At 33.7% G+C, this 27349-nt stretch overlaps 7 protein-coding genes across 12 annotated transcripts in view; 3 read left to right on the top strand and 4 right to left on the bottom strand.

Moving 5' to 3' along the window:
* The window catches only part of LOC124429482 (protein phosphatase Slingshot homolog 2), a 68159-nt gene extending 59189 nt beyond the window's left edge, over nt 1–8970 (bottom strand). The window contains exon 1 of one of the 2 annotated variants that reach the window (XM_046974817.1): nt 8741–8970. In XM_046974817.1, coding sequence (XP_046830773.1) covers nt 8741–8797 — 57 coding nt within the window. In that variant the 5' untranslated portion in view covers nt 8798–8970. Of the gene's footprint in view, nt 1–6149; nt 6558–8740 lie in introns of those variants that run through there. The other variant, XM_046974816.1, reaches the window with a different exon arrangement.
* Nucleotides 8971–9366: 396 nt separating this feature from the next.
* Nucleotides 9367–10849, top strand: LOC124429490 (ribosome maturation protein SBDS). The gene is made up of 2 exons (XM_046974835.1): nt 9367–9695; nt 9821–10849. Exons 1-2 carry the CDS (start codon nt 9565–9567, stop codon nt 10446–10448), a joined length of 759 nt encoding a protein of 252 aa, XP_046830791.1. The 5' UTR covers nt 9367–9564; the 3' UTR covers nt 10449–10849.
* Nucleotides 10763–12825, bottom strand: LOC124429491 (corrinoid adenosyltransferase-like). 2 transcript variants are annotated; one of them, XR_006943469.1, is made up of 4 exons: nt 12365–12825; nt 11731–12100; nt 11327–11640; nt 10763–11104 (listed from the first exon to the last, which is right to left on the bottom strand). XR_006943469.1 is itself a non-coding variant. In XM_046974836.1 (3 exons), the coding sequence occupies exons 1-3, from the start codon at nt 12439–12441 to the stop codon at nt 11413–11415; spliced, it is 675 nt and encodes a 224-aa protein (XP_046830792.1). In that variant the 5' UTR covers nt 12442–12824; the 3' UTR covers nt 10763–11412. The 2 variants fall into 2 exon arrangements, 1 of the variants encoding a protein (XP_046830792.1); XM_046974836.1 differs by having other exon boundaries at nt 10763–11640; nt 12365–12824.
* Nucleotides 12826–12957: 132 nt separating this feature from the next.
* Nucleotides 12958–15530, top strand: LOC124429487 (leucine-rich repeat-containing protein 28-like). Of its 4 annotated transcripts, none has more exons than XM_046974832.1 (8): nt 12960–13337; nt 13426–13603; nt 13678–14047; nt 14112–14325; nt 14442–14600; nt 14717–14908; nt 15005–15259; nt 15382–15530. In XM_046974832.1, the coding sequence occupies exons 3-8, from the start codon at nt 13678–13680 to the stop codon at nt 15446–15448; spliced, it is 1257 nt and encodes a 418-aa protein (XP_046830788.1). In that variant the 5' UTR covers nt 12960–13337; nt 13426–13603; the 3' UTR covers nt 15449–15530. The 4 variants fall into 4 exon arrangements, with proteins under 4 accessions (XP_046830786.1, XP_046830788.1, XP_046830789.1 ...); XM_046974833.1 differs by having other exon boundaries at nt 13411–13603; XM_046974830.1 differs by lacking the exon at nt 13426–13603 and having other exon boundaries at nt 12958–13337.
* A 54-nt stretch (nt 15531–15584) lies between these two features.
* On the bottom strand, nt 15585–17869 carry LOC124429488. Its single transcript, XM_046974834.1, has 4 exons — nt 17081–17869; nt 16658–16981; nt 16307–16528; nt 15585–16234 (listed from the first exon to the last, which is right to left on the bottom strand). Exons 1-4 carry the CDS (start codon nt 17267–17269, stop codon nt 15785–15787), a joined length of 1185 nt encoding a protein of 394 aa, XP_046830790.1. The 5' UTR covers nt 17270–17869; the 3' UTR covers nt 15585–15784.
* Nucleotides 17870–17963: 94 nt separating this feature from the next.
* LOC124429486 (probable ATP-dependent RNA helicase DDX47) lies at nt 17964–20204 on the top strand. Its single transcript, XM_046974829.1, has 8 exons — nt 17964–18137; nt 18301–18394; nt 18467–18631; nt 18700–18866; nt 18939–19175; nt 19296–19519; nt 19605–19866; nt 19952–20204. The coding sequence occupies exons 1-8, from the start codon at nt 18072–18074 to the stop codon at nt 20093–20095; spliced, it is 1359 nt and encodes a 452-aa protein (XP_046830785.1). The 5' UTR covers nt 17964–18071; the 3' UTR covers nt 20096–20204.
* A 2195-nt stretch (nt 20205–22399) lies between these two features.
* Nucleotides 22400–26943, bottom strand: LOC124429484 (CCR4-NOT transcription complex subunit 3). The gene is made up of 9 exons (XM_046974824.1): nt 26533–26943; nt 25621–25853; nt 25371–25526; nt 25111–25290; nt 24655–24942; nt 24325–24580; nt 23566–24170; nt 23283–23492; nt 22400–23101 (listed from the first exon to the last, which is right to left on the bottom strand). Exons 1-9 carry the CDS (start codon nt 26555–26557, stop codon nt 23003–23005), a joined length of 2052 nt encoding a protein of 683 aa, XP_046830780.1. The 5' UTR covers nt 26558–26943; the 3' UTR covers nt 22400–23002.
* Between the last annotated feature and the right edge of the window lie 406 nt (nt 26944–27349).

Raw genomic sequence — 27349 nt, 5'->3', positions numbered from 1 at the left:
GAAAGTGAACTGATACCCTTACACGATATGTCCGTGTGAGTGCGTACACACACGTGCACGCGCGCACAGCTAAGTACTCGGCATTTATGATCATTGAGCGAAAAAAGAAAAAGGAAAAGAGAAAAGAGAGAGAGAGAGAGAGAGAGAGAGAGAGAGAGAGAGAGGAAGAAGCGGTTCTTTTATTAATAAAGCGCATCATAAATAGCCAGAATACCGAGCGAGCGTATCGTCGAGGACGTCACGCAGAAAACGAGCCTTCAAAATCAATAGGCGAGCATGTACCCTCGAACTCGTTCTTTCTCTTTTCTTCCTCCACTCAGAGCCCTCCGAATCTTCCTTCTCTTTCTTTCGACGCGCTAGAAAAATGCAACTACCCCTTCAGAACGCGAGTGCACTCGGTGGCCCATGGAGCATTCAACGTATGCAAAGTGCATGCTACTTGGATATATTGTACATATACGTGTGTATACCTATATGTACGTGTTTGGACGACCCCTTTACGCGTCCCTCAAAACTCGCTACGCTCGATAGAAGGGGACCTATAATACCACTGTTACTACTACTATTACAAACTGGGGTTAGTCATCCTCGGAATTCTCTCATCGAGCATCCCTCACAGAAAGGATCTCACTTTGAGATAAGCTCTCGTTCCGTACTCTAATTCAAAGGTCGTATCTATGAAATTTGTGCGAATGATGAATTTAAAATTCATCAGAATAATATATAAAATTTAGAAAGTTTGTCTGCATATAAACGAGATGAGCGTCGAAGGTAATACGATAGTCGACGAAAGAAATGTTAAATTTATGAGGGATTGATATGTCGCCCTCAACCAAATCGTTTCTAACGCCTAAGGTTTCCTTCGTGTTCTAAGAGGATCATTGGATTACGATGAGTTTTATCGTGTCTACGCGTCATCCGCGTCTCGGCGTATTAATCGAATTCTGATTTCCTTCCAAACAGATAATATATTAATTATCAAGGAGATGAAGTGAGATAAAATGACGATTAGTAAAAGAGACCTAAACTAGCTCAAAGTCCCGGGTCCGATAATAAGAGGACTTAAACGAGCACTTTTATCTCAGGCACGAGCCTTGATTTTTATCAACATCACGGACGAACTTTATCGATTCTACGAGGACGCACAGCATTTCCTTTGTCTCTCACGGATTAGTCGTACACGTTTAGGGGGGGAGGGGGAGGGAAGTAAGGGTCGTGCCGTAGCAGGATGGGAAGCCTTTTACGATATGATAAAAGACGATAACCAGGCACCGAAATCAAGAACGAGGGGATGCGTTTTACGTAGTCACGTACGTACAAAACTCCAACGTATGTACGAACATGGCTTTCCCTTTTCTTTCTCCGAGAATTTACGGTCACTTTTACGTGCATCGATCTCCCAAGGAATTTCTCAAAGTACCTACTGTGAGAGCACGAGAACGAAAGTAAAGAAAAGAAAGAAAGAAAGAATAAGAAAAACAAGAGGAGAAACGAGAGCCGACATGAAATTCGCGAAATCGCGGAATTTCTTCTTTCGCAGAATCATCCTGGTACCTCCACTTTCCTTGGATTACACGGCGATGATCTACAAAGTCATCGTGATCGAGCGAAATATTTTCCTCCTCTCTTATATTTTTTCTCTTTGCCCCGCGTGATCTGAATGAAACCGTGACAACCCAGACAAGACCAACACGATCAAAATAGAGATTTTTATTATTCGAGTTTAACGTTGATCTATCGATATATCGAATAGGGACGATTTTTTGTTTACCCGTCGCGTTGAAAAGACTTTCGCGACGAAACGGCGACGTCACGGTATACGCGAATGCCCTGGAAATAAGTGTGAAAGAAAAAGAAATAAAGAACAAAGTCATACATCATTTCTGTTCCTTTCCATCTCGATCGAGATCCTCTGAAGGTGCAAGGCAAAATGAGGATCAGGAAAGGTGGAGGAGGACGAGGAGGACGAGGAGGATGTAAGAAGCTCGAGGTTAATTCGATCGGCCGATAATAGAAGTTAAACGACAAAAATGATTCGTCGACGGTTCGAAAAGACGCGATTGAAATTCTCGAACATGGTCGAGGCTCGCGTTACTCGCGATCGTAAAGCTTCGATCGAGAGATCCTTTGGCACGGAATTATCCTTGAAAATGGGGAGGAGAGGATACAACAACGTGGCACGCATACACGCGTTAGGCTGAACTACGAGAGAGAAAGAGAGAGAGAGGAAATTTATCGTGCGAGCGCATAAAATAGCGCCGGCTATTAGTACCACGGTGCAATTTTCCAGTCTCGGCTTGGCCGCTTCGTGCTTAAAATAGAACCTTTCATTTGCTGAAAAGAAGATTGCGCGCCTCGCCCCGCAGTGCGAGAGAGAGAGAGAGAGAGAGAGAGAGAGAGAGAGAGAGAGAGAGAGAGAGAGAGAAACCGGCAAGGAGGCTGCCGTAGCTTTTTAATTGCGGCTTTCAAGGCGAACTGAATGCCGGCCATCGCAAGCAAAACCCACGTGGTGGCTACGACGATCAAGCAAAGAGTTGAAAACATAGAACGACGGAGAAAGAGGGAGTTACACCCCGTATTTGGGTTCGCTCGACGACTCGAGCAATCGTTATCTCCTTTCTCGCGACTATTAATAACTACGATGGAAGAAATCTAATCTTCTCTCCTTCGAAATACTATAGGCAAACAGGCTGCTGCTACTGCAGTGGACAGGAACATGGGGGGAGGGAAAAAATAAAGAAGAAAAGAACAACTGTGAACACGTATACGATAAAAAAGAAAAGGAAAAAGAAACTTAAGCTCCATCTGTAATTTTCAATAAAACGCTCATTAAAACTCGAACTTAATTCATTCGCTTATCGTTAACGTCTCTAATGAGTTTCCGATTCCAACTCGTACTCATCAATCAAGACGAGTGAAATAAATAATTCCTTTCACGAGTACAGACAGACAGGTATGAAACCTAATGAAACGGAATATTCGTGATGGAGAAGACTTTCCGTTCATGACCTCTCGCATAACTTCTCGACTAAAAAGAAAACTCGGCAGATGGGAGAGACCTCCAGAGTTGAGAAAGTCGCGTCGATTTTCCGACTCTTAGCTAGCCATGTGCGATTAACTTAGTCAAACTTTGATATCTTACTCGTTTCGGCGGTATACCAACAATGCGAAGCTAACCTGAAATTAATCAATCGTTTCGTCTTAGCGACAAAAAAGAAATCTCGATAGGATTTCTTCGTGATCGATCGATAAATTACGCGCGATTTATTTTGCATTTGCGATTGAGACCGAGAGACTATCCATAAACGATTACGAACGAGATGGCGATGCCTTTTTAGGAAACCGGCAAATACGAACGAAAGTCGTTACGAATGAACGATATATCATCGATGGCCTTGTTTTAACGAGAATATGACGAGGCAATTCGCTACCGTGCGGTAGGTAAATCTGAAAAAGTGACAAAGATCAAAAGCTACAAAATTTATGCGACATATTAACGAGATGCGTTCTTACAAGGGAAATAAATTCAATTTTGTTAAGAAAAATATGCAAAAAAAAATATCGCCAAGAGGGAAGATTTTTCGATCCGTATCTATATGTGGTCGTCGACGAGACAAAGATTCATAGAAGCTGCCCTACGTGAACATCGTGTTAACGAGCGTGTTAACGTAAATTTTCGCGCGGAATTAAGTAGGAAAATTACAAGCTGGATATGTTTATCAACGTTAACGTTCCTCGAGAAAAGATACCCTCGACGACAAAAGATCCACACAACACATCCGGTGTAAATATCGGTGTAAAGGCGCGTTTTCACACTGCTCCTTTGTCAATCCTCTCGCAGCTACCTAATCCAACATTTCGCCGACAAAGAACCCTCGCATACCATCGTGCCGTACGTGAAAACCGGAGAGCATGAAAAAGGATGATTTTAACGCAAAGACCGTCTATGCACTCTGAAAATTGTTCCCCTCTATTTTCTACATGATCTGACTGCTATTAAAAAAAGAGAATACGGACAGTAGACACCTATCATCGATTGAATTTAAAGGCAAAGGTTTGACTTTGGCGTTCGCGAAAAAGCAGCGGATTAACGTTAACGCAAGAAAGATAGATAGACGATATTATCAGAGAATAAAAAGGAGAAAAAGAGAGAGAGAGAGAGACTCTTCCTTCGTTAGCTTTCTCCAGAGAATTTATTTTACGCACGAAGGATAAATTCATGAAATTACAGTTCGGAAAAATATCGGCCGGAATATAAACGGTTGCATCGTCGAACAAAGTAGTTCTACCTTTCTAGGCCACGATCCGCGTTGCATCACGAAACGTGCAGCAACCTTTTCAGTCTCGCTTCCCATTTTCACTTTTGATCGTGCCCATGAGGATACACCTTTTACGACGTCGCTCGTAAACCTGTTGACGATTCATCATCCGGTATGAACAATTGTATCAAGTTGAACCACAACACGTTTTATCTCGATATGTAATATGCAAATATATAATGATAAAATAAAATGTTATTAAAAAGTTCCACCGAAATTATAACCCTGATGTTCGATTTGCCATAGCAGCAACACGTGCGTGAGGGTGAAATAGAAAAATTGGTTAAAAGGCAGAATATCAAAAGGGTGACGAATACACGAACCGAATGTAAAGCTTCGTCGTGAACCCCACGAATTTACCCGTCGATCTATGGGGACTTATCTTTTTCCTTTTCAAGATACCTGACTAGAGAATGCAATGAGAAAACTAAAAACCTTTTCTCTCTCTCTCTCTCTCTCTCTCTCTCTGTTCAAAGTATACGTTGCGAATGTAAATTAACGAAGAACAAATGGTTGTATTTATTGGAAAGGAGGGCACGTTTCAGATCTATCTTCTTAATATATATATATACATACATATATATACATCGACACATACACACACGCACACACAACGTACGAATATACGTTATTACGTTCGTTGTCGGCGAAACGCGGATGCGATCGCAGAAAAGTTCAACTCGTCCCACGTGAATAATCCACCATCGAATTTCTCTTTCTCTCTTTCTCGCACATGTTAAAGTATCGTCCCAGTGTGTATGTATATATGTAGTTGTATATAACACACCCGTCCTCTCGCTAAGTAGTATCCACCGGATTGGTTTCGCTTTCTCACGGCATCTACGAGAAACTCGTCGATAGGATTTTTCCTCCTTCGAGAGATCGATAAGATCTCTTCGCGAAAAGAACTTCGCCCCTTAAGGAGTCCACGGAGACGTTTTATCTTCTCGATTGTAACGTAGCTGACGTAACATAGAATTTTTTTTTCTTTTTTTTTAATTTGGTACATAACGAAAGGACGATCGATGGAATGCATGGATCTCGATTGTTTAAAATCGATTACTCGACGAATAATCGCTCCAACATAATCGCGTAATACTCTATCTGGATAATTATCTCTTATTCGAATTCTTGATCACTTTTCTACACGTAATATACGAAACGATCGAAAGAAAAGATAAGTCTTTACATAATAATGTTCTATCCCGATAAATGAACTCGTGTGTAGAGACAACTCTGTCTTCCTTCGTTCTTTCTCTAAAGCGAGTGTGCGTGTACATACTTTCATCGCGTTAACTTCTTTGCGGTGATGATGGACGATAGTGCGAGTTCGGTTCAACGAAAGGAAGAATTTTCTTCCTTTCTATTTTGCCCATTAACGATACAATGAAGTTACGTGAACTTTTCCAAGTAGATCGGTCTAATTACGAGAAGCGAAGCGCAATTATGTTCACAAAGAGACAGTGGCAACAAATGAGCTTAAATCAGTGCGCGACCGAAGAAGAAGAGTAGAGGTGGAATAAGGAAGAGCAGGAAGAAAATTTATTAGCAAAGATAGTTAGATACGCCGCTCCCCTTAAAGTAAAGATGTAACGTGAGAACAGCGATGCAGACAATACTCGAAATACCATGGCATTTCGCGTTCGCTTTCTTTCGCTTAGAGAAAATCTCCTAGCGCTTACTATGTTCCTACCTATATACTTTCGCGATCTATTGTTCCTGCCAGCTTTTTTCGCGTTTCGAAATTTACCCAGGAATCGACGAGTATTCTTTTTTTTTTTGGCTCTTTAAAAAAAACCATTTCCACGACTTATCCTTCTCAGAGCTTACTTTTGCGATGACCTTGTCGCGTAGTTGCATGACGCGCGCGCCTCGTGCCGTTTTTCCTCCTCGAGGTCGACGTTCGTCGCCCCAGAGTATGCTGGACCAAGGTGACGGTGGCTTGGGTGCCGGCGTTGGCGGTAAACCATAATGGATCGCATTCTTTTGCTTCAAAAGTATCATTCTTCCTCTTATTTATTTTCACTGGTTTTCCACTGAACGAGATTCTTTTTTCACATACTAGTGCGAGGAGAAAAATCGATACGGCCAGAAGAAGAAATTGTTTTTCCAAGACAATCAAGAAAAAGAAGAAAATAAAGACAAATTATAGAAAAATGAGTGAGGGAGAGAGAAAGAGAAGTGGCTCCTCCGATGTTCCGCGCGCAATTCACCGTCGTGCCGAGTGGCGGCGAACCGACTGAATCGGACGATACGAAGCGGAGTCCGTAGAAGGGCTGCTACCTCCACAGCAGCGCCTCCATAGTGCACCCTCTCAAACGCGCGCGTTATGTGCATGAGTAGAATGCATACTCGGCGTCGCGACGCTTCTCCTTCTACAACTACTTTGAGATAACGTGCATACTATTATACAAAGTAATATCGTCAATTTTCTTCGATTCATTGAAAATTCCGCAGAAATACGCGGCTGTCTAACTTCGTACTAACTCTGCCGAATGATTCATTTTGCACTGACACATTGTTCATTTTAATCTCCTAGTAACGAGATCGTTACATAGCGCTTGTCTGATAGGAATTAAACTATCAAGGATAGAGCAATCGCGTACATCACGATGGAAGTGATCTTTTAATCTTCTCTTATCGGCTCTGTTTATTTTCTCGGTATCGTGAAACAAGCGTTTTTACGATCGCTCGCACTCGCCTCAAACCGAGCGTGTAGAAGTTATCGATATTTAAAAGATGCGGAAGCTTGCGCGCGTGTTACGGTCAAGCGATCGTGCGCATGATCGATCTTGATCGTTCAACTTGTATCGCATTTAACCGGCAACGATTCGCAATTAAACGCAAACCGTGACGGATCGATCGATCGTTCGATAATTTATCCCTTTTCTTCTTTCTCGCAGAAAATGAAACTCGAATAAAAGGAAAATAGTCGTGCACGATCGTCCGTCCTCCACAAACGATCGATTAATCAGCTTTAAATAATCGAGATATATCCGAAGCTTATCAATCTATTGTACGAGAAAAATCGATAACGGACCAACGTCGACAGAAACTCGAGATTTCCTCGAAACTTCCGTATATCTAGCGGGGATCAAAGCGATCCGATAAGGCATGACAGAGTTAAATACCTAATTAGTGTGTGCGTACACGTACATATACCTACATACAATATGCGCAAATACAAGAGATAACGATCTTCGTTATGCATTTATAAAAAGTTTTGATATTCTAAATCGATATAAACTCGATTATTCGAATAAATTTGTTATTTATCACAAGACATTCTAGAAATATAATGATCAATCTCTAAGTTGAATTATCGCGTCCCTTTTACAGGCCGATTGGGGAAAAGGGAGGGAGAGAGAAAGAGAGAGATGGTCGCAGCGCCCTTGACCTATCACAATGGAGCTTATTTCAAACATTTCCACCAATAGTACTCGTCGGTAAAAGTCGATATGGATCCTATTAGAGCTCGCGCGCGTCATTCGAAATAAAATTAATTTTCAATAAAATAAAAAATATTCGACATACAAGTATGTAAGTACTTTCTCATCATCGATAGATTTCCAAATCGATAAATATTCCTACTCGTTTATCTTCCGTGAGACGAGAAATCTTTCGAAACGAACAAAATTGCGGATTCGCCCATACGTTTTCGCCTTTATTAATACGAATGATTTCTATTCGTGGTAAAAGTGCAACGACGAAGAGAACTGCGAAATAAATACATGTAATTAGAAGGAATAAGAGATAAATAACACCTGCGTGGTCGAAATGACTGAATTTAGATCGAGTAAAAGACAAAGTTAATAAAAAATGTCTGGCTCTCCGACGACAATGCAATCGCGAATGAAGAAGATGAGCATCGTGACGGTGACGATCCCTTTGTTTACCGCCAACAGAAAATCTCCATCTCGCTTTCTCTCAGACCCTCCCCCCTCTCACGATACACTCTCCGTTTCTTTCACTCTCTCCTTTCATACGTATCTACATACGCTACAGAACGATAGCTCCGAAAGCGTTCGAGAGTATAATCACGCTCGTATTTTAAAACCGTCAAATATGGAAAGGGATCTATCATTTTCATACCTTGTGTCTCCCTCTTTCTCGTTCACTTCTCTCCTAGCTCTCTCTCTCCCTCTCTCTCTCTCTCTCTCTCTCTCTCTCTCTCTCCATCTGCCTCTTTCTTTCTCTCTTTCTCTCTCTCTCTCTCTCTCCCTCTCTCCCTCTCTTTCTCCATCTCTTTTTCTTCATAACAAGGAGTATTTTCTAAGATACGTATCTTATTCTAAAGAGATATCGTTGAATACAAGGTACTCGTTATAGAAGTTGGATCTAGCATGTAAAAAATGCGAGGGACGCTATCATGTTGCATCGATATATTCATTTGACGTACTTGGAAGAAACACAAAACTCACCGAACTCTGGGGAGAACTCGACACGCTCGGTGAACGCTGCACTGTGACCAATGCCATGATAATCCTTCTCCGTTCGCTCCTAACCTCGAGGACAACGATCACTATCACCGTGCACTCGTTTAAAAAGGATCCCGCCGTCAGGACGACGGAAAACGTATCATTTTTCGCGCACCTTTAACGGCATCGCGCTCGTGGCAGCCATGTTCGATACAGTCTCACGCAAGGCGCTTCATGCGCATGCGTTTATCGTTCGTTCGTACGCGCGCGCGCGCGCGCATACTTCATTCCTCGCGATATCTTCTGGCTTTATTGGTGAACTTCAGTGCGTATGATATCACGGCCGTTTCAATTTACTTACTTCTTAATCGTTAGTCGTAATCATCGCACTTGTCGTTGTTCGCCATCTTCTACGTCCAAATAATATACATACGTAATCTCGATATACAAACATTCTATACAAACAAGAAACAAAAGTTTTCTTTTTTGTATTAAAAGCGTATAACATTATCACAGTCTGGAGATACCCGTGTAATTTACGCGCGCTTTAACACACATGTCGTCCCCTATGGGATGCGTATCAAACTAACTGCAATACTATATTTGAATCTCTTTACAAATCGATACATCGAAAGTCGACATTTCCAATTACACCGGTATGAGACGCATTTCAACGCATTTTTCGTGTATATATCAGGGTGGAAACATATATAAAATAAATTATTATTTCTTCGTATATATTATTATAATTTTAATATTAGTATATAATTTCGTAACGCGATATTGCTTTTATTAAATATTAAAAGTTTATATTGCAACATTAAAAAATGTCTAAGATATTCACACCGACGAACCAAATAAGATTGACGAATGTTGCAATTGTGCGAATGAAAAAAACTGGCAAAAGATTCGAAATAGCATGTTACAAAAATAAAGTAATTTCATGGAGAAATAAACTGTAAGAACTTTATCTTTATAACATTAATATATATATATATACATTAATAATAATTATTATCACTTTTATGTCGATCAATGCGTTTGAACTTAACCTATAAATTTCATAACAAAACATTATTACAGAGAAAAAGATATAGACGAAGTGCTTCAAACTCACACGGTTTTTACAAACGTATCTAAAGGTCAAGTAGCCAAAAAGGAAGACCTTGTAAAATCATTTGGTACAGACGATCAGACAGAAATTTGCAAGACAATTCTTGAAAAAGGTGAACTCCAAGTTTCTGATAAAGAAAGACATCTAGCACTAGATTCCATGTTTAAAGATATTGCTACTACGATTGCTGATAAATGTGTAAATCCAGAGTCAAAGAGACCATATCCAGTATCGATGATAGAAAAGGCTATGAAAGATGTACATTTTTCAGTTAAACCCAATAGAAATGCGAAACAGCAAGCTCTAGACGTTATTCCACAACTTAAGGCTGTTATGCCATTAGAACGAGCACAGATGAGACTAAAAGTTACAATATCTGGGAAAGAAGCAAGAAAGTTAAGAGAAAAAATTATTAAATTAGCAACAAAAATGGAAAGCGAAAATTGGGACAATGGAACATTAGATTTAATCTGTCTGATAGATCCTGGTCAGTTTAGAGAAATAGATGAACTAGTAAGATCTGAAACAAAGCGTACTGGATTACTAGAATTGCTTAATTTAAAAGAAATTGCAGAAGGAGATGAAGTTTTAGAATAAATTTTAAAAAACAAAAAGTAAAGATACTTTTAATTATATAAAATGAATCTTGCTCTAACTTGTTAAAAAAGTAATGCATAGAAATGTTACATCTTGTATTGTACAAGTTTTGGTGCTATAAGATTTAAAATATAAATGTATTATTTAATTCTGCTTTTACATTATACTATTATAATGTAAACATTCATAGAACTTTTTATGTATTTATTAGATAACTCAGCTAAAAAACTTATTTACAATTAAATATACAAATAACTTTTATTAATAACCTAAATATCTATTTGAAACATAGATGTTTTATGTATTTACATAAGAAGTTATTAAGATTTTTTATTTTGTTTTAGTAAACATTTCATATGTGTACATAATTGATATACAAGATAAATTATTTAATAATGAAATTCAATACTCTTTCTCTCTCTCTCTCTCTCTCTCTCTCTATATATATATATATATATATATATATACTCACGCACATTAACACACATACAAAATTGCTACTTCATTATTTAACTCATTCATGTGGTATAATTTGCATAATTTTTTTGTCAAAAATCCTACTCTCTCAGGGGTTGCATCTAACTATAAGATTATCCGAAATGACGCAAAATCATCCTTGTATAATTTTTTATCTACCTTGTTTAGATTCATAATTCCTATAAAAATGCTTTAATAATTTCACAACAAATAATACACTTCTATGGAATATTTTTAGTAAGTCCTGATTTATGTAAATTAGTATATTTTTCTACATACTACAAAAAATGCATCTATAATATTAATTAATAATCCTAAAGAACATACATCTTTCATATTTATAAGATGCTTAAAGAATTAATCATAAATATATAATGCTTAACATTGATACTATCACTTACATTTGTGCAGATAGTTTCAATAATATCTGTATATCCGTAATACAAGATGTCGATGTAGTCTGCTCATATTTATATAGATCAGTCACTTATTTCTCTTCTTGTACTTCTGCTCGAGGAATATAAATGTTTTCTGTACGTTGATCACATTTTGCAGCAATACGTGATACAGTTAAAAGAAAATCTGACAATCTATTTAAATATGTTTGTGCTTCCTTATCTAAAGCACCATTGCGCACCAAAGACGTAATACTTCTCTCTGCTCGTCTACATACATTTCGTGCTACATGAAGAGATGCACAAGCTTTTCCACCACCCTAATACAATAAAGGTAGGATAATTAATTTATAAATACATTTTATATTAGGTTTAAATTTAAAGAGTATTTAGATAATAATATATATTACAGGAATAATATAATCTTCTGGTGGGGGCAATTGATTAGCATATTCTAAAATCCATTCTTCAAGATCTTTAGTGTGTTGGCTTTCAAATGTTTTTGTTTTCCCTGGTATTGACTTCGATATAGCATGATTCAAATCAAATAATATCATTTGTACCCGTTTAAGTTTATCAACATAAGGATGTTCAACTTTACTATCACATGCAAATTCTCTTGCCAATCCAATATAAGAAGATAGCTCGTCTGTCGCCCCAAGAGCATTGAAAATCATATCATCTTTTGGCTTTGTATCGCCAGCATCCGTAACAGTTAACCCAGAATCTCCATCGCGTGAAAAAACTGCTACTTCAGCTATATTTGATGGTGTGCTACTACTGGAATATCAGAATCATATATATTTACAAATATAATTATTTAGATTTGATAGACAATTTTTGTGTAAACATATATTTACTAATATTCAACAGACAATTCAAGGATTTCATATATCCTGCATTTTTATAATATATACTTGCTATAAAATATAAATAATTTTTGTTAACTGATATATGTATTATTAATAACTTGTAATCGACACGTGTTCTTTTCAAATCAAATTAAAATTCACTTTTAAGGTTATGATACTATGTAACACTTACCTATTTCTCAAAGAAGTTTGTAAACTATTTTTATATATAAAAATTGACTTTCTCCATGCACTTCTAGCCAAGTCCATTTTTCAAATAAAATACTTTAACAAATTAGAATATTATATTGTATTTAAAATATTCTGTAAACGTTTTTTTCCGTGAAAATTAACACCGGCATAGGGCTTGTAAATTTAGACGATCATTAAAGACGTGGGCGCCATCGCAAAATGTTATGAAACGATTGAAAACACGAAAAGGAAGAAGTAATTTCTAGAGAAAATATTTATCTTTTCGTAAATATAACGTGTAGAGAATATTATTATGTGCATTCTATATTTTTTAATGCTATATCTGTTAAGCTCTTCTTCACCGTCTATCTCACTAATTAATAAAGTTTGCAACAATACGATATAATAAGCAGTAGAATAAAATATATAAGCAATAGAATATTTCATGTAAAAATATTCATAAAATTCTTTAAATCTTATTATAAATAATATTACAAAAGAATGTAATAATTTTTTATTGTAAATAATGTAACAAAAACAAAATTGTTTGATAGCTTTTTTTAAGAAATTACTTGGGACGTCATCTATATACATGGGAAAGCTGCTTCTATTGTGTATATATTATATATATATATATATACACACACCACATCAGAAAAGCATCTGCAGATGGCGATATAAGCTTCACGATCAGCTGTAATTCGAGTCGTTACAAATGAAACACATCTATCTAAACATATACATTGCGATACCTATGATCGCGAATTCGATCTATTATTAACTCCTATTGAGTACGAAGTATTGCCTATGATATTAATTAAATTTACATTAAAATTATTTCTAAAATCTATAACATAGACGTAAATATGTATATGCAAGTTTTTTAATCACTTAAAACAGAGAACAGATATACTTCACGTGATGAACATCTGTAGATGCATCCAAATTACAAGGATATCTTCGATAAAATATATGTAAGTAAAAATTCCATGAATTAAATTGATTCATTATTATTATTAATCTCGAACATATAAATCTCTACACAAGATGAAAATGTTTAAGCATGTCCGTGATAGCTGGTAGATGAAGAAAAACATAGTTGACAAAACCTTTATTAGAATCTATCCAAATGATCAAGTATACGAAAAATAAAATTTGTCGTGCGACATATTTATTGACGATATAATATTTGTAATTTTATATCTAATAAAAAGAGTTTATTTGCGATTACAATGATAAGGTGATTATTTTGAAACAACATTTGTTCGGATACTTAACTATTTGAAAAATATTATGATTAATCTTCGTTTAAAGATGGACTTAGATCCTGCAGAAATGGTGAACGAGGTTAAAGAGAAAGTAATATTGCACTGGAACTGTCGAGGACTCACAGAGTTACCAGAAATCATACGAAAATATGGCAGCCACATACAGGAGATATATTTAAAATGGAATAAACTTACCACTTTACCCCCTTGGATTATAGAATTATTTAATGTTACTAATTTATATATCTATGGTAATCTTATTAAAGAACTTCCTATAGAACTTGGCAATATGTCCCAATTGACTGTATTAGATTTGAGTGCAAACAAATTAAAAGAAATACCAGCCTCTATTGGTAATCTAATAAATATAGAATCACTGTTATTTAATGATAATTACATAAAAAAATTACCAATGGGTAAGTATACGTTTAGGAAATTTAATAACTTCTAGCTCATAATTTATTTTCTTATAATACAAAGAGCACTGCCCCTCAATTTACAAAACAGAAATGAGCCAACTTCATAATTTGGAAGTATTATCTCTTTCGGGAAATGAATTTGTAGCATTACCAGAGTGGCTTGGTTCATTACCAAAGCTTAAAGAATTAAATGCAGATAACAATTATTTAAAGGAACTACCTAATAGATTGACATTGGCTCCTAAAGTATCAGTGATTTCAGTGTGTTCAAACAGGTTACTACATTCTATTGTATCATGCACATGCACGTAGACATAAGAAATTACATCCATTAGAATTTGTAATATATCAATCATATTATCCTTTGTAATATATATCATTTTTGATACAGATTAAAGTATTTACCATTAAATGGTTTCTTATCATCTCCTTGCATAAGATTTGATGCAAATGAATATTTAAATTATTTATCTTATCCTGTCCTCATCCAATTGGCATACCAAATTCACACGTCAGTCACTGGTGATTCAGTGAATATCCTAGGCTATAAGCAAGTATATGTACCCAACTTATTTCATTTTTATCAATTATAGAAAATTATTGACATGTTAATAAATTTTCCTTCTGCTTATTTAAAATGTAAAACTTGTTCCATGTTTATTACAGATGTTTCAAATTGAAATGCGAAGATAATCAATCATTGAATGCAAATATCAAATTAAATATAAAACTAGATGCATCATGTAACAAAAGTATAGTGATTGAATTACCAAGGCAAATTTTAAGGGTTCACAATGTTAATGAAAACAAAACTGTCTCTTTGTGGGAACTTGCCCTTAGAAAAGTTTACAGACTAAAGTATGCAATACTTAATTTTTGCTGATGCTTGCAGCAACTTTATATACAATCAATTATAAATGAAACTACAGATGAATCTATAACATTTTGTTTTAGGTATAAGCATATACTTAATATTTCTACATCTCCTATAAACGTTAAAATTGTTTACAAACGACATACTAAAAGAAATTTTGATTTTTTAATGTCCTCTATAAACTGTGCTTCATATAATCTATTGATAAATGGACCTGCCACTATTTGTGTAAATTCTCATTGTCAACAACCAATTTTCACAGAAGCTTGGATTATTGTTGGTATTATTCATCATATATATTCGATTCCAACTATTGCTTTATGTTGTTCTAGAAGGTAATATAATCTTCGAAAGTTTAAATATATGTATATGTGTATGTGTGTATATATATATATATATATATATATATATATATATATATCTCATCGTCAGAGTTACATTTACATTAACTTTTCAGCTGTGCTTTTAAATTTATGGCTAATTCAAATATGGTGCTAAATTTTCGTTGGTATTGTATAAATTGATGATATTTCTTTTATATAACTAGTCAATTATTCATTCTTGTATATACATTGTTACCAAAATAAAAAGAGATTATGTTCTTAATCTTGTTTCTTTTTTTGTTTTTGTTTTTAATTTAATTTAATTCGATACTAGATATATTTGTCAGTCTCAATGCTCATATTTTCTTAATTGCAATATAATACATATCATTGAACTTCAAAAAGAAATGTTTGTACATAAATGAAAAATAAACAGAACTTTCTTAAATTTAACAAGACAAGCTTATCTACGATAACAAGAGTTGAAGTTCCACAACATCAGAATTATTTCACTAAGCCATATCTAACTAATACAATTTAAGAAATAAGAAAGTCTAATGCTCTATCTCTATCAATATCGCATTTTAATAATGCCATAGATGCTTGATCTTCTGGAAATCCTAAGTCCTTTAATGTGCATAAATTTTTATAATATATTCTTGCTTTATTTGGATCATAATCTGTTAATGCAAGTGCTTTCTCTGCATCTTCTCCAGACATACCAATCTCCTCTAAAGACTGAATAGCTAAAAGATATTCTACAACCTTTTTATTGTCTTCACCACCGAGATCACATATAGCACGTGCTGCTCGTGATAACGAAAATCCCATATCACTTAAATGTTGAGCTAATTTCTGATCTTCTCCTTTTAAATTCGAGAGTGGATTTGTATGATTTACACTATTCGACACTAATGAACGTTCATGTTTATGTTTGCTGTACGCATCAACATCTGGACTTTCCAAATCAGGCCAAGGTTTCCAATTCTGTTACATGTAACATAGATAAAATATAAATTAATATATATTTTTTAAATATTGCAATGTACTTTTTTTTACCTCCATTGAAGGTCGTTCCAATTCCCTTTGAAGTTCTTGTACAATTGTTGACACACTGCGATGCTTAACATTAATGTTTTTGTCAGCATTTTCTTCACTTTGTGTTATAATATTTTCTTCTTTTTCTTCCTCACAAACAGCAGATTGTTCTTCGATAGTTAATTCGTTTATAATATTTTCCAACTTGGCAGATGGTATCCATTGTGATGTAGGTTGCAATACCTACAGGCATAAAGCACTGTAAATGTAAGATGCTAATTACAAGAAACATATTTTTTATATGTAATTAAAGTAATTACATTTATTATCCAAACAAAAACTTTACTCATAATTTAAACTAGCTTTACCAACCTGTGCAAGTTCTTCCATATCGTTAATAGTTTTTAATTCCATATTATCAAAAGGACTGCTTGTATCATTATCAAAATCTGCAAAGTCAAGTCCATTAGCTTGTACATGATTCTGCAAATCATTAGCTGGCGGAGACAAGGGTTGAGGAGTAAGTATAGTAGTTTCTGGTGGTGGAATAACTTTTACTGGTGGTTGTTTTACTGTTTCTGTTGGAAGAGGTGGAGGTGGCGGCGGAGATTCTTCCTTTTCTCTTTTCTTTTTTTCTTCTAACCGAGCTATACGTGCCTTAACATTTGCCTCTCTGGCTTTACGCCATTCTGCCATCTTATAAAATATGAATAATTCCATTAATTTTCAAAATAGATAATACACATAAAATTTAAAAAGGATATTATATATTTCTAAGTAAGATAAGAACTGTACCTTTTCAAGGACGGATTTTTCTAAGCTGAAATTATACACTAATTTCGATATATCTGGTAATTTATTATTATAAACTGCGGGCAAACCAACTTTTCGTGGTGGCTTGTATGCTTCCACAATTTTAACATGAACTCCATCCATGTATGATGCGACAGAATCACATTGTGCCGAAATTGAGGACCGAGCCATAATAGCGGTAAAAATGTAAGGCAGTAATATTTATAATTTTATTTTATTACGAATTTATAGCGATGATCAAATATTTTTTCTTTATACGTAGCATTATAACCTAAATTATATCGTGACAAATATCTATCTATGGATATTTCGTTACATATTAAATTCTAATAAGACTTCTAATATATGATAAATCTTACAATTGGAATCTAATGTAGTCTTATTATACAATAATTCGTACTAATAATCCAAAATTGAAGATATTTCTTTTAACTTGACAACTCATCACCTCGATGCTATTATCATTTTCTGTTTGCTTGCGAAGATTCCGTCCAGTAAAGCCAAGTTGATAGAAAAACAATAAAGGCTTCTCTTATACCGTTATTGTCGATAGATTCGCTAGTGTCGCTAATAAGATATAAACAAAAATATTGCATAGATAAAACAAAAGTAGTAATTGATAATACGCGTAACTACACGACTGTTCCTAAGTACATTAAAATGATGTTAACGCGCGCGTTTAGACGTATCATTTAAATATAATAATAATAATTATATTAAATGGTCTGTAACATACACATTGATTGATATAATACGGTATTCATATTAAATGATGTTTTATATTATTCAGTATCACATTACTATTATTATATTACTATTAGTATAAAAATGTATTAAACTTTCGTTTCATTTTTAAAAGGTTGGTAGATCTGATTTAGATCGTACACCGTTCAGGTAACGATGTGCATTCGATATTCGTGTGTTGATATTAAGTGAGGATATTTTTTGTGATTTAGGATAAATAAATATAAACATGAGCGAAAGTACCGATGTGAAAAACAATGAAGAAGACAATGCTGTAGTCACTTGGACAGATTTGGTAAAAACATTATTCCTGACATGTGATCAAAATTTATAACCTCGAAAAATTGACACATTGTTGCTTACAGTTCTTTTATTTAAGTTTTATTACAGCATCAAACAATAATTAATCTTTCTTAGTAGCGAATAAAAATTCTTAACGAAGTATTTCTTTTTCATAGGGTATAGTAGAAACCCTATGTAAAGCTTGTGAAGATTTGAAATGGGAGAAACCAACTAAAATCCAAAAAGAAGCAATTCCTTTAACACTTCAGGGTAAATTTAGTGAAGAAAAATTGTCTTATCACAAATATATATATATGCTTTATTTATTTATATAATTTATAGGTAAAGATGTAATAGGCCTGGCAGAAACTGGATCTGGTAAAACAGCAGCTTTTGCACTTCCTATATTACAAGCTTTATTAGAAAGCCCTCAAAGATATTTTGCTTTAATATTAACACCTACCAGAGAATTAGCATTTCAAATCTCAGAACAATTTGAAGCAATAGGTATAAATTTGATATTTTTGTCTTACAAAAAATTTTAGGACAATTATATAAATTATATTTTATCTCAGGTTCAAGTATAGGTGTAAAATGTGCAGTAATAGTTGGTGGTATGGACATGATGTCACAGGCTCTAATATTGGCAAAAAAGCCACATATACTTATTGCTACACCTGGAAGATTAGTTGATCACTTAGAAAATACTAAAGGCTTTAATTTACGTTCTTTAAAATTTCTGGTAAACGATTATGATCTTGTATTATGTACCAAAAAAGCGATCTATTGTAATACTATATTTTTAATTTGCAAGGTAATGGATGAAGCAGATCGTATTTTAAATATGGACTTTGAAGTTGAAGTCGATAAAATTTTGAGAGTTATTCCGCGTGAAAGGCGAACACTATTATTTTCTGCCACAATGACAAAAAAAGTACAGAAGCTGCAACGAGCTTCTTTGAGCAATCCAGTTAAAGTTGAAGTATCTACTAAGTATCAAACAGTTGATAAATTACAACAATATTATATATTTATACCAGTCAAATTCAAGGTAAATACATAGTACTGAATTAGGCATATATATTACAAAAGTACATGGATTATTTTAAGGCTTATAAGAAAAATTTCAGTATAAGAATAATAAACTGTACACAATCCAATTTCATTACAGGACGTATATCTGGTACATATCTTAAATGAATTAGCTGGTAATAGTTTCATGATATTCTGTGCAACTTGCAATAATACAGTAAGAACAGCATTACTATTACGTAATTTAGGATTTACGGCTGTACCTTTACATGGGCAAATGTCACAAAATAAAAGGATTGCAGCTCTTACAAAATTTAAAGCTAAGAATAGATCTATACTTATCTCTACAGATGTTGCTAGTAGGTAGGTAAATAAATTTTCAGTAAGTCAATAATGTACTGTTTAGAAAGAGGCTGCAAATTATGCAAATTTTTATAATATTTTCCAGAGGTCTCGATATTCCCCATGTTGATATAGTAATAAATTTTGATATACCTACGCATAGTAAAGATTATATACACAGAGTTGGTCGAACTGCACGTGCAGGTCGTTCAGGGCGCTCAGTTACATTTGTAACACAATATGATGTTGAACTTTATCAAAGAATAGAACAATTAATTTCAAAACAATTACCTCTTTATGAAACAGAAGAGCAAGAAGTAATGCTACTACAAGAAAGGGTAGCAGAAGCTCAACGTATCGTAAAAATGGTAAGTTGAAGAGAATCTTCAAAAATAAAAATAATCTAATGAAATAAAAGGGGAGAAATATTATAGATTTAATCAACTTTTATAGGAATTAAAAGATTTAGAGGATAATAAAAAGTCCGGTAAACGAAAAAAACGTGCAAATATAGACAATGAGGATGATACGGAGCAATCATTCGGAGTTAGGAAGAGAATAAAAGGCAAGGGAAAGGGAAAAGGAAAAGGTAAATGATTTTAAAGGAACGAGATATTGAGGTCAATTATGTTGAAGTAACAAGCAAATTATGTTTAAGTAACACTCGTGTCTTAATAAATAATGCAAACGCGACATAAAACTTTTATTATCATCGTTATTTTTTATTTATAAACCACTCCACCATTTTCCCTCATATGAATATTTGACCCAGACTTATAGCCTTTATATATAATTTTCAAGTAATTTAATTTACAAAATCTTTTTTTATTCAGTTTCAAAATTTCTAGTTTAACAGTATGGTGGAAATGAGTTTCCTGATGTGTTTATCACTTACCATCACGCGAATTTCAATGTATAAGAATATTTGGGATGAACTGCGATAAAGATTATGCAGAATAAATGTATGCATAAGTAAAAGGCTAAGAAATAAGGACAATCTTTATAATACTGAGAAAATTAGCATTGTATTATAATGATTTTAAGTCTTTTCACAGAGCGAGTAATATTTATCTTTCACTCGAATAATCACAATAAAATATGTAATAAAAATCACAACTTTTACCATTGCCATTTATCATCTGCAATAAATCTGTTAGATGAAATTAATAAAGCACCGAGGCAAAACATTATTATATGGTCAATATGTCTACTTGCACGCTTTGAATAAGATATAAAGTAAGATTGATAAAGCAGAATCCTGTTTATAAAAAAATGCAAGCTATAAAGAAAATCGTATATAGATAAATAGAAAACTATTTAAAAGATATTTTGAACATTATGTATAATGAACACAGCAAACTACTGCAAAATTGATTGATAAATTCTTTCCCAAGTTTCTTTAAAAATGATCATTACAACTCTACCCTTGTTTTAAGATAAAGATTAAGGGAACAATTATTGTTCCATCAAGTATTTATAATTACAGTGACTTCTAAAATCTAATAAATTGTTATTAATTGTATAAAGTGGCAATAAATCCTTTAGTCTTTACTTGTATAACAATTTTGTTTTGACATAATGTGCACTAGAAAATATTGTGATGCTGCTTGAAGTGAAAATTTTCAAGTATAGATAAATACATCTTTAAAATACAATTAAAATGGTGCTATATAAATTGTAATTCTTAATTATCTATCCTGATTATTAATGCATTATTAACAAGCGCAATGTTGTCAATATACATACATATATATACATATATATACATATACATATTTATATATATATATATTCATATATATACATATATATATACATATATATATACATATATATATACATATATATACATACATATATATATATATATATATATTGAACAAAGTTATCGGTATAAGAAAGTGTATGACACATCACAAAACTTTGCTGAACATGCTAAGAATAATAAATTCATATTGAACTATACATGTGCAAACAATCTTTCACTGCAATATCATTTTTTTAGAAGCTATATATATATACATATATATATATATGTATATATATATATTATGTATATATATATATATATATATATATATATATATATGTATACACATGCATCTGGTTGTCTATTTGAAGTAAATTGAAAATGCATTAGGTGGGTTCATCATGCAAATATCCATCGCTGCATTTTTGTAACAGGAATTTCTGCTTAAAGTATATTTACGCTTTAATCAATATTTAGATTAAATGTCTATACTAATCGAACGTACGAGAATCTCCATCTTATTATCGCTAAATGATGTAAGTTTAATCTCGTTGTCGAGGGCGTTTATAATAACGAACAGCGCGCGTGCAAGCGATCACTTCAGTCTCTGAAGCAAAGACTTTGTCTGAAGTTATTTATTCCAAATGCCGATACTGTTAACACTGCTCGATATGAGAAAATACATATCAAAAAAAAGAAGAAAAAGAGAAGGTATAGTTGTATTAAATTTTCTTGTATATTAAACATTTCTTCCAATCCTATATTCCCTCGGTGGCAAAGTACCGACAGTTATAATAAATAAATTCGTACAATGTGACTCTGTCTCCTTTTAAAATATATAAATACATATGTATTAGCGATTATCACGAGTCGTCATTCGACGAACACACTGTTGAGTCGCAAAATATTCAAAAGAAAATGTATTGAATCTGAAATTACAAGGCGTGTGGCGAAAGTAGTCTACTCTAGTATGCTACTATTTTAATATTTAATCAGTTTTAGACCTTACGATGAGCTCGGGTCTCTTTAATCGTTAAAACGAATATAAGTAAACTAATCGAGCAGAATCTAATGGATGGAATGTTCCAAATACAGGTCAAGATGTGCCAGAAATTGAAACAACTTAGGTTTCATTTAAATGAGAAATAAAATATATTCCATAATATTATTATTCACTATTTCTACACATTCTGTACAGTAATTCAATTTAAGGGTTTTATACCTCAATATACTTTATACAAAAAGGCTACTTATAATCTAACATTAAGACATACCATAGCATGAGCGCCCTCCATCTTACCGCTAAACGGCAGATGGGCCGCACGCATGTTTGTACTGGTATTACGGAGTCAGTCGCCAGCGAGTATAACTTCTTCCTCTTGTATCACACACCTGCACACTAAATTGTTGAAAGTGTGTCTCTGGTGCCATTCATACCATTATCATTTATAATTACAATTTACTGTCCCCAATAAACGTACTCCATTATTTCACTTTTGTTTACATTCTCGAAAAGGAATAGGGGAGATTTTATCATCGCAACGTCGAAATATAATGAAGTGCCTTCATTGCCTGCTATGCACAAGTTCGTATCTTTGTTTTTTGTTTAACTTTTCTGAGATACTCTTTACCAATAAATAAAATTATATTTTGTGAAAATATAGAATCGTAAAAAATAAAATCTGTCTTTTCAGTTTTGGATAATATCGGTACAGAAATAGTGCATTTCAGAGACTCCACAAATAATAGATCTGTTAATTCAGGTCTCTGTCCTCTAAGTACTTGTACTCAAAAGTAAAGCCTTCTTTCTTTCTTTGTCCCCACTTTTCATAATCAAAATAGATGTAGGTTCCCTGTAATATAAACAGTTACTTTCAATATACTTCTTCAGACATGTAGAATATAAATAATAAATAAAATAAAATCTTTCAAAATATTATTATACGCTTTATTATTATCGTATGAAACTGCTTAAATTTCATTTTATTAGAACAATTTTGTAAGATATGCTGATATAATCAATTGGACAGTAACCTGCTCATATTCTTCATTAATAACTTTAGGCTCTTCGTGTCTTTGAAACCACATCATGTATTTTGTATGAAACCTCCAACTTTGTTTTTTCAGAGCTTTCGCCGCCAAGTATTGACCCTTGGAACCTTCCATGTAATAAAATATAAAAAACAATGTTTCCGTAGAAAGACGTTGGAAGAATTCTACAGTATCCGAATGAGGAAGCTGTACCTGTGCACAAAAATATTGCAAACATCAAATTTTGAAATTCCACCCCACGCCATTTTATCACTCTTTTACACACCTGTTGATAGTAAGGTGGCGTAGGACACAAATTTCTTGGCAAATACGACCGTAAACGTTCCGAATCTGAGGGATGAGGCATATGATAATAAGCAGCTTCCATCATTTGAAACTGTAACTGGTGTTCCTTTTGCAAAGGTACCGGCCCCAGTGGTGCTACGCCAAGTAAAGGTGGAATGTGTGCTTCCGAGGTGGCGTTGTTACTATTGTTTGCCTTCGCACTGTCAAAGATGTTTCTATTCGGCTCAGACGGTGGTATTTCCAGACCTGCTCGGACAATGACTTGTTGGGCAATAGATTTTAGAGAGGACATGCCATCAGGAAGTTTAGGGATGAGACCATTGGCAGTCGATGGCGCTGGCGAGCATGAATTCGCAGGCAGAGGCGAAGACCTAGTGCTAACCGAAGATTGTGGCGAAGAAGACGGTGGGATGGGCGTTGTCATTTCTGCTTCACTATTGTGATTTTGACTTTGCTGACTATGTAGTATATGAGTTGTCTGAACAGGTGCTGGATTGTTATGTTGCTGCGAGATCGATTGTTGCACGTTCGAAGTAACACTGGATGTAGAAGACGACGACAATAATCCGTTTTCACTGCTATGAGCTGTAAATATTAATAAATTATCTAATATTAAAAGAATATATTGGAAAAATTCTTAAATTATATTAATAAATATTATTAAATAAAATTATATATAAGAAATTCTAGTTCTAATTAACGGATAGTAAAAATATAATAAGAATGAGGTACTACTTACATGATGTTTTACTAGAGGTAGAATGGATGGCTTGTGAATTACTGTGTGAAGCAGCTACTGTGGCAAAATTTCCAGCATTAGTTGTTGCAATGTGATTACTAGTGGAACTAGGCGAGCTATGGCTAGATGTCATGGGAATGGTCTTGCTTGGAGTGCTGCTTGATAACAAATTCGACTTTATAGAGGCAGTGCTTCCCGTGGTTGGAATGCTCGCTTGAGAATTTAATAATGGCCTGACCGCTGTTGGTTTTACAGGCTGGAATTATAAAAGAACTATCATCGCATCTATAAAATAATTATTCTCGTTGCAAAGCCAATAATAACGCATACCTTTGTTTTTTTATCTATATCCGTGGAACTATCACTTGAATGGTTGTGCATGGTGGAACTCAATGGCGGTGAAGGTATTGGTGAAGTACCGGAGTTAGTCGAGGTTGGTGTACCTCCAGTCTCATTGCTATTGTTGCTATCTGTTGTTGCCGCAGAGGGAATACCAACCCCGGACAACTCTACTTCATCAAGACCAATAATATCATCATAAATGTATTCATTTTCCTCGAAGTCAGGTTCTTGAGATGATTCAATGTAATATTCAACGTCGTCTTTTATCCTCTTGATCTATTAAAAATTCCATATAAACTTCAATATATTTGTAATGCAACAAATTTTCAATTATTGCTATACAGGGATGAATGCAAAAACTATCTATTACAATAGTAGAAACTATTGAACTTTACTATTAAACTATTAAAATTTACTCTTCTCAAAGGTCAAGAGAAAACTCACTGTATCGACTTCAACAGACATATTATCCAACATGCGCAACAATGTCTCCAATTTACGGATATGGTAACGATGCTTATCAAGCTTTGCTTTTAGCTCATCCATTCTATCTTGTTTATCTTTATCTAACCTTTTTTTCTTTCCTGCTAGTAATGATTCTATCTCTGATTCAAATGTATCCAGCTAAATTAGAATGTATCATCAGCATATTAGATTAAGTAGGATAATATTTGTAAATGTCTTAAAAATAATCAATCCTCTACCTGAAGATTTAAAGCATCTATCGAATTTGCAAGCCAATTGCTAACTTCTTCCCTTTCCTTTTGAGCTGGATCGAGTTTCTGTGCTGCACCTAAGCCTTCCTTCGAATAGGCCTTGGTTTTTGTTTCTCTTTCAACAACCTTAAACCTTTCCATTTGCTGAAAGAAAACATCATAGTATAATATTTGCAAAATTATCTTGTAACGCAATATTTTATTATAAATGTATATTATATTCATGTTGTATACTCACAGTCTCAATTAACTTCCTGTAGTCAAGAAGTGTGCTTTTATCCTTAATTTCACCAGATGCGATCCAACTTTTAATCTGATCGCGTAACCTCTGAAGTTTTTTGATTTCCTTTTTAAGATCCGCCTCATATTTCTCCTTCTGATTGCTATTAGTGGCATTATGAACCTTCTGCCAAATGTCTTCAAAGGTCTCTACACCCTCTGTCACTTTTTTAAGGCACCGATCTATTTCACCTATAAAACGAAAATCAAAAATAGAAAGCTTCTTTAATGAGTTATATATATATATATATATATATATATATACACATATACACATATATAACGATGCATGTATGCATGCATATATGTATGTATGTATATATATATATATATATATATATATGTATTATTGGAAGTAAAATATGCATCTAATGTATAAATAATATTATTGGTTGTAGATAATGATACTTTAAGATATATGTGTATGTTAATGGAAATAACTAAACTAGTACAACTAAATTACTACATATCACCATATAAGCAAGATCACCAATAAGCAAGAACAGAAAATGGATTTGAACGTGACGCTTTAAAGGTTATGCATTAGTATATATTAATATTAGAATAGTCTTATGTTAACAATAATAAATATTACAGAAAAGCAAATGGATGTGTAAAATAAATATAAAAAATAAGATTAGAATTCACTGTTCCATTATACTTGAATACTTCTTAACAACTGTCAGAAGGCAAAGTCAATATGCAAATAAATAAAATGAATCAAAGTAATACCGCTTTTATGCAGTAAATGTAGTCTTTGATAATTAGGTTGTAAGTTTGATAGAAGAAACGTGTAAAAGTGAATCTGTAGTGATACAGAGCCATAACAAAATTTCTGAATGTAAACATGCTGGAAACATTTTCTCCTCACCTTGCAACTTTCTCGTCGCAGCCATGGCTATGTAAACATGTGATACAATGGTTCATGCATAGTCTAGACGTAATGGAAAAAAAACGGAGCAATTTTTTGGTACAAATAATCGCTGAAGTATTATTCCCAGTATAATATGGGAGGCTCGGCCACAAGATGGCTTCCGTTTTCAAATGACAACGTCCTACTGTCCGTGAGCGAGCTGCGCTCAAAGCACATTCAATTTTTCCCGATTTTTAACCTTTTCCAAATAAGGCAAACGTTATGTCTGTCTAAAAATTGACAGCACATAAAATACACAAAAAGTGGCAGCATCAACAAAGAATATATATGAACTACTTAACAAACGGGACAGTATATTTATGCATTGGCGCATTCACACACATTCTATCTAACGCACATACTTATTCTGAATGTGTTCCTAAAACAATTCAATCAAGCCTATATTATGCTATATTCATATCAATGCATGATTTCGAATAAATCATATATTTTTTTTACATTTGGTATATTATTTGATTTATCCGCTATAAATAATCTATATTTTGTAATAATATTTAAATAAAAAACCAAAAAATATTAATTGCGTATACATTGTGTAATAATTAGCTTTTTCAATTTAAATTTGATAAGATTTTATCCCTTTAACAATATGATCAATTGAATTACAAATTTAGTGCTACATACGGATCAGATCATTTTTAAATATTTATTTTTAGATTGACATTTTTATATTAATTCTTCTTTTTTTGTTTTTTCAAATTTACCGCCAATTATTTGAGATTGAATAGCGATAGTATACACATGTACTTTTATA

Source organism: Vespa crabro, chromosome 15, assembly GCF_910589235.1.
Source record: "Vespa crabro chromosome 15, iyVesCrab1.2, whole genome shotgun sequence".
NCBI classification, from domain to species: Eukaryota; Metazoa; Arthropoda; class Insecta; order Hymenoptera; family Vespidae; genus Vespa; species Vespa crabro.
The sequence above is the reverse complement of the archived record's forward strand: the minus strand, read 5'-3'. Positions and strand labels throughout refer to the sequence as shown.

Bases quoted from the DNA above. Each gene is read 5' to 3' on its own strand.
- LOC124429490 (XM_046974835.1), top strand. From the start codon at position 9,565: ATGTCTAAGATATTCACACCGACGAACCAAATAAGATTGACGAATGTT. The intron at 9,696-9,820 runs GTAAGAACTTTA...ACATTATTACAG, and splicing joins ATTTCATGGAGAAATAAACT to AGAAAAAGATATAGACGAAG.
- LOC124429491 (XM_046974836.1), bottom strand. From the start codon at position 12,441: ATGGACTTGGCTAGAAGTGCATGGAGAAAGTCAATTTTTATATATAAA. The intron at 12,101-12,364 runs GTAAGTGTTACA...CTGATATTCCAG, and splicing joins CAAACTTCTTTGAGAAATAG to TAGTAGCACACCATCAAATA. The intron at 11,641-11,730 runs GTAATATATATT...TTATTGTATTAG, and splicing joins CAGAAGATTATATTATTCCT to GGTGGTGGAAAAGCTTGTGC.
- LOC124429487 (XM_046974830.1), top strand. From the start codon at position 13,299: ATGCATCCAAATTACAAGGATATCTTCGATAAAATATAT. The intron at 14,048-14,111 runs GTAAGTATACGT...TATAATACAAAG, and splicing joins CATAAAAAAATTACCAATGG to AGCACTGCCCCTCAATTTAC. The intron at 14,909-15,004 runs GTATGCAATACT...ATTTTGTTTTAG, and splicing joins AGAAAAGTTTACAGACTAAA to GTATAAGCATATACTTAATA.
- LOC124429488 (XM_046974834.1), bottom strand. From the start codon at position 17,269: ATGGCTCGGTCCTCAATTTCGGCACAATGTGATTCTGTCGCATCATAC. The intron at 16,529-16,657 runs GTTGGTAAAGCT...TTATGCCTGTAG, and splicing joins ATATGGAAGAACTTGCACAG to GTATTGCAACCTACATCACA. The intron at 16,235-16,306 runs GTAAAAAAAAGT...TACATGTAACAG, and splicing joins TGGAACGACCTTCAATGGAG to AATTGGAAACCTTGGCCTGA.
- LOC124429486 (XM_046974829.1), top strand. From the start codon at position 18,072: ATGAGCGAAAGTACCGATGTGAAAAACAATGAAGAAGACAATGCTGTA. The intron at 19,176-19,295 runs GTAAATACATAG...ATTTCATTACAG, and splicing joins TTATACCAGTCAAATTCAAG to GACGTATATCTGGTACATAT. The intron at 19,867-19,951 runs GTAAGTTGAAGA...CAACTTTTATAG, and splicing joins CTCAACGTATCGTAAAAATG to GAATTAAAAGATTTAGAGGA.
- LOC124429484 (XM_046974824.1), bottom strand. From the start codon at position 26,557: ATGGCTGCGACGAGAAAGTTGCAAG. The intron at 25,854-26,532 runs GTGAGGAGAAAA...TTCGTTTTATAG, and splicing joins TGCGACGAGAAAGTTGCAAG to GTGAAATAGATCGGTGCCTT. The intron at 23,102-23,282 runs GTTACTGTCCAA...TTTATATTACAG, and splicing joins TTAATGAAGAATATGAGCAG to GGAACCTACATCTATTTTGA.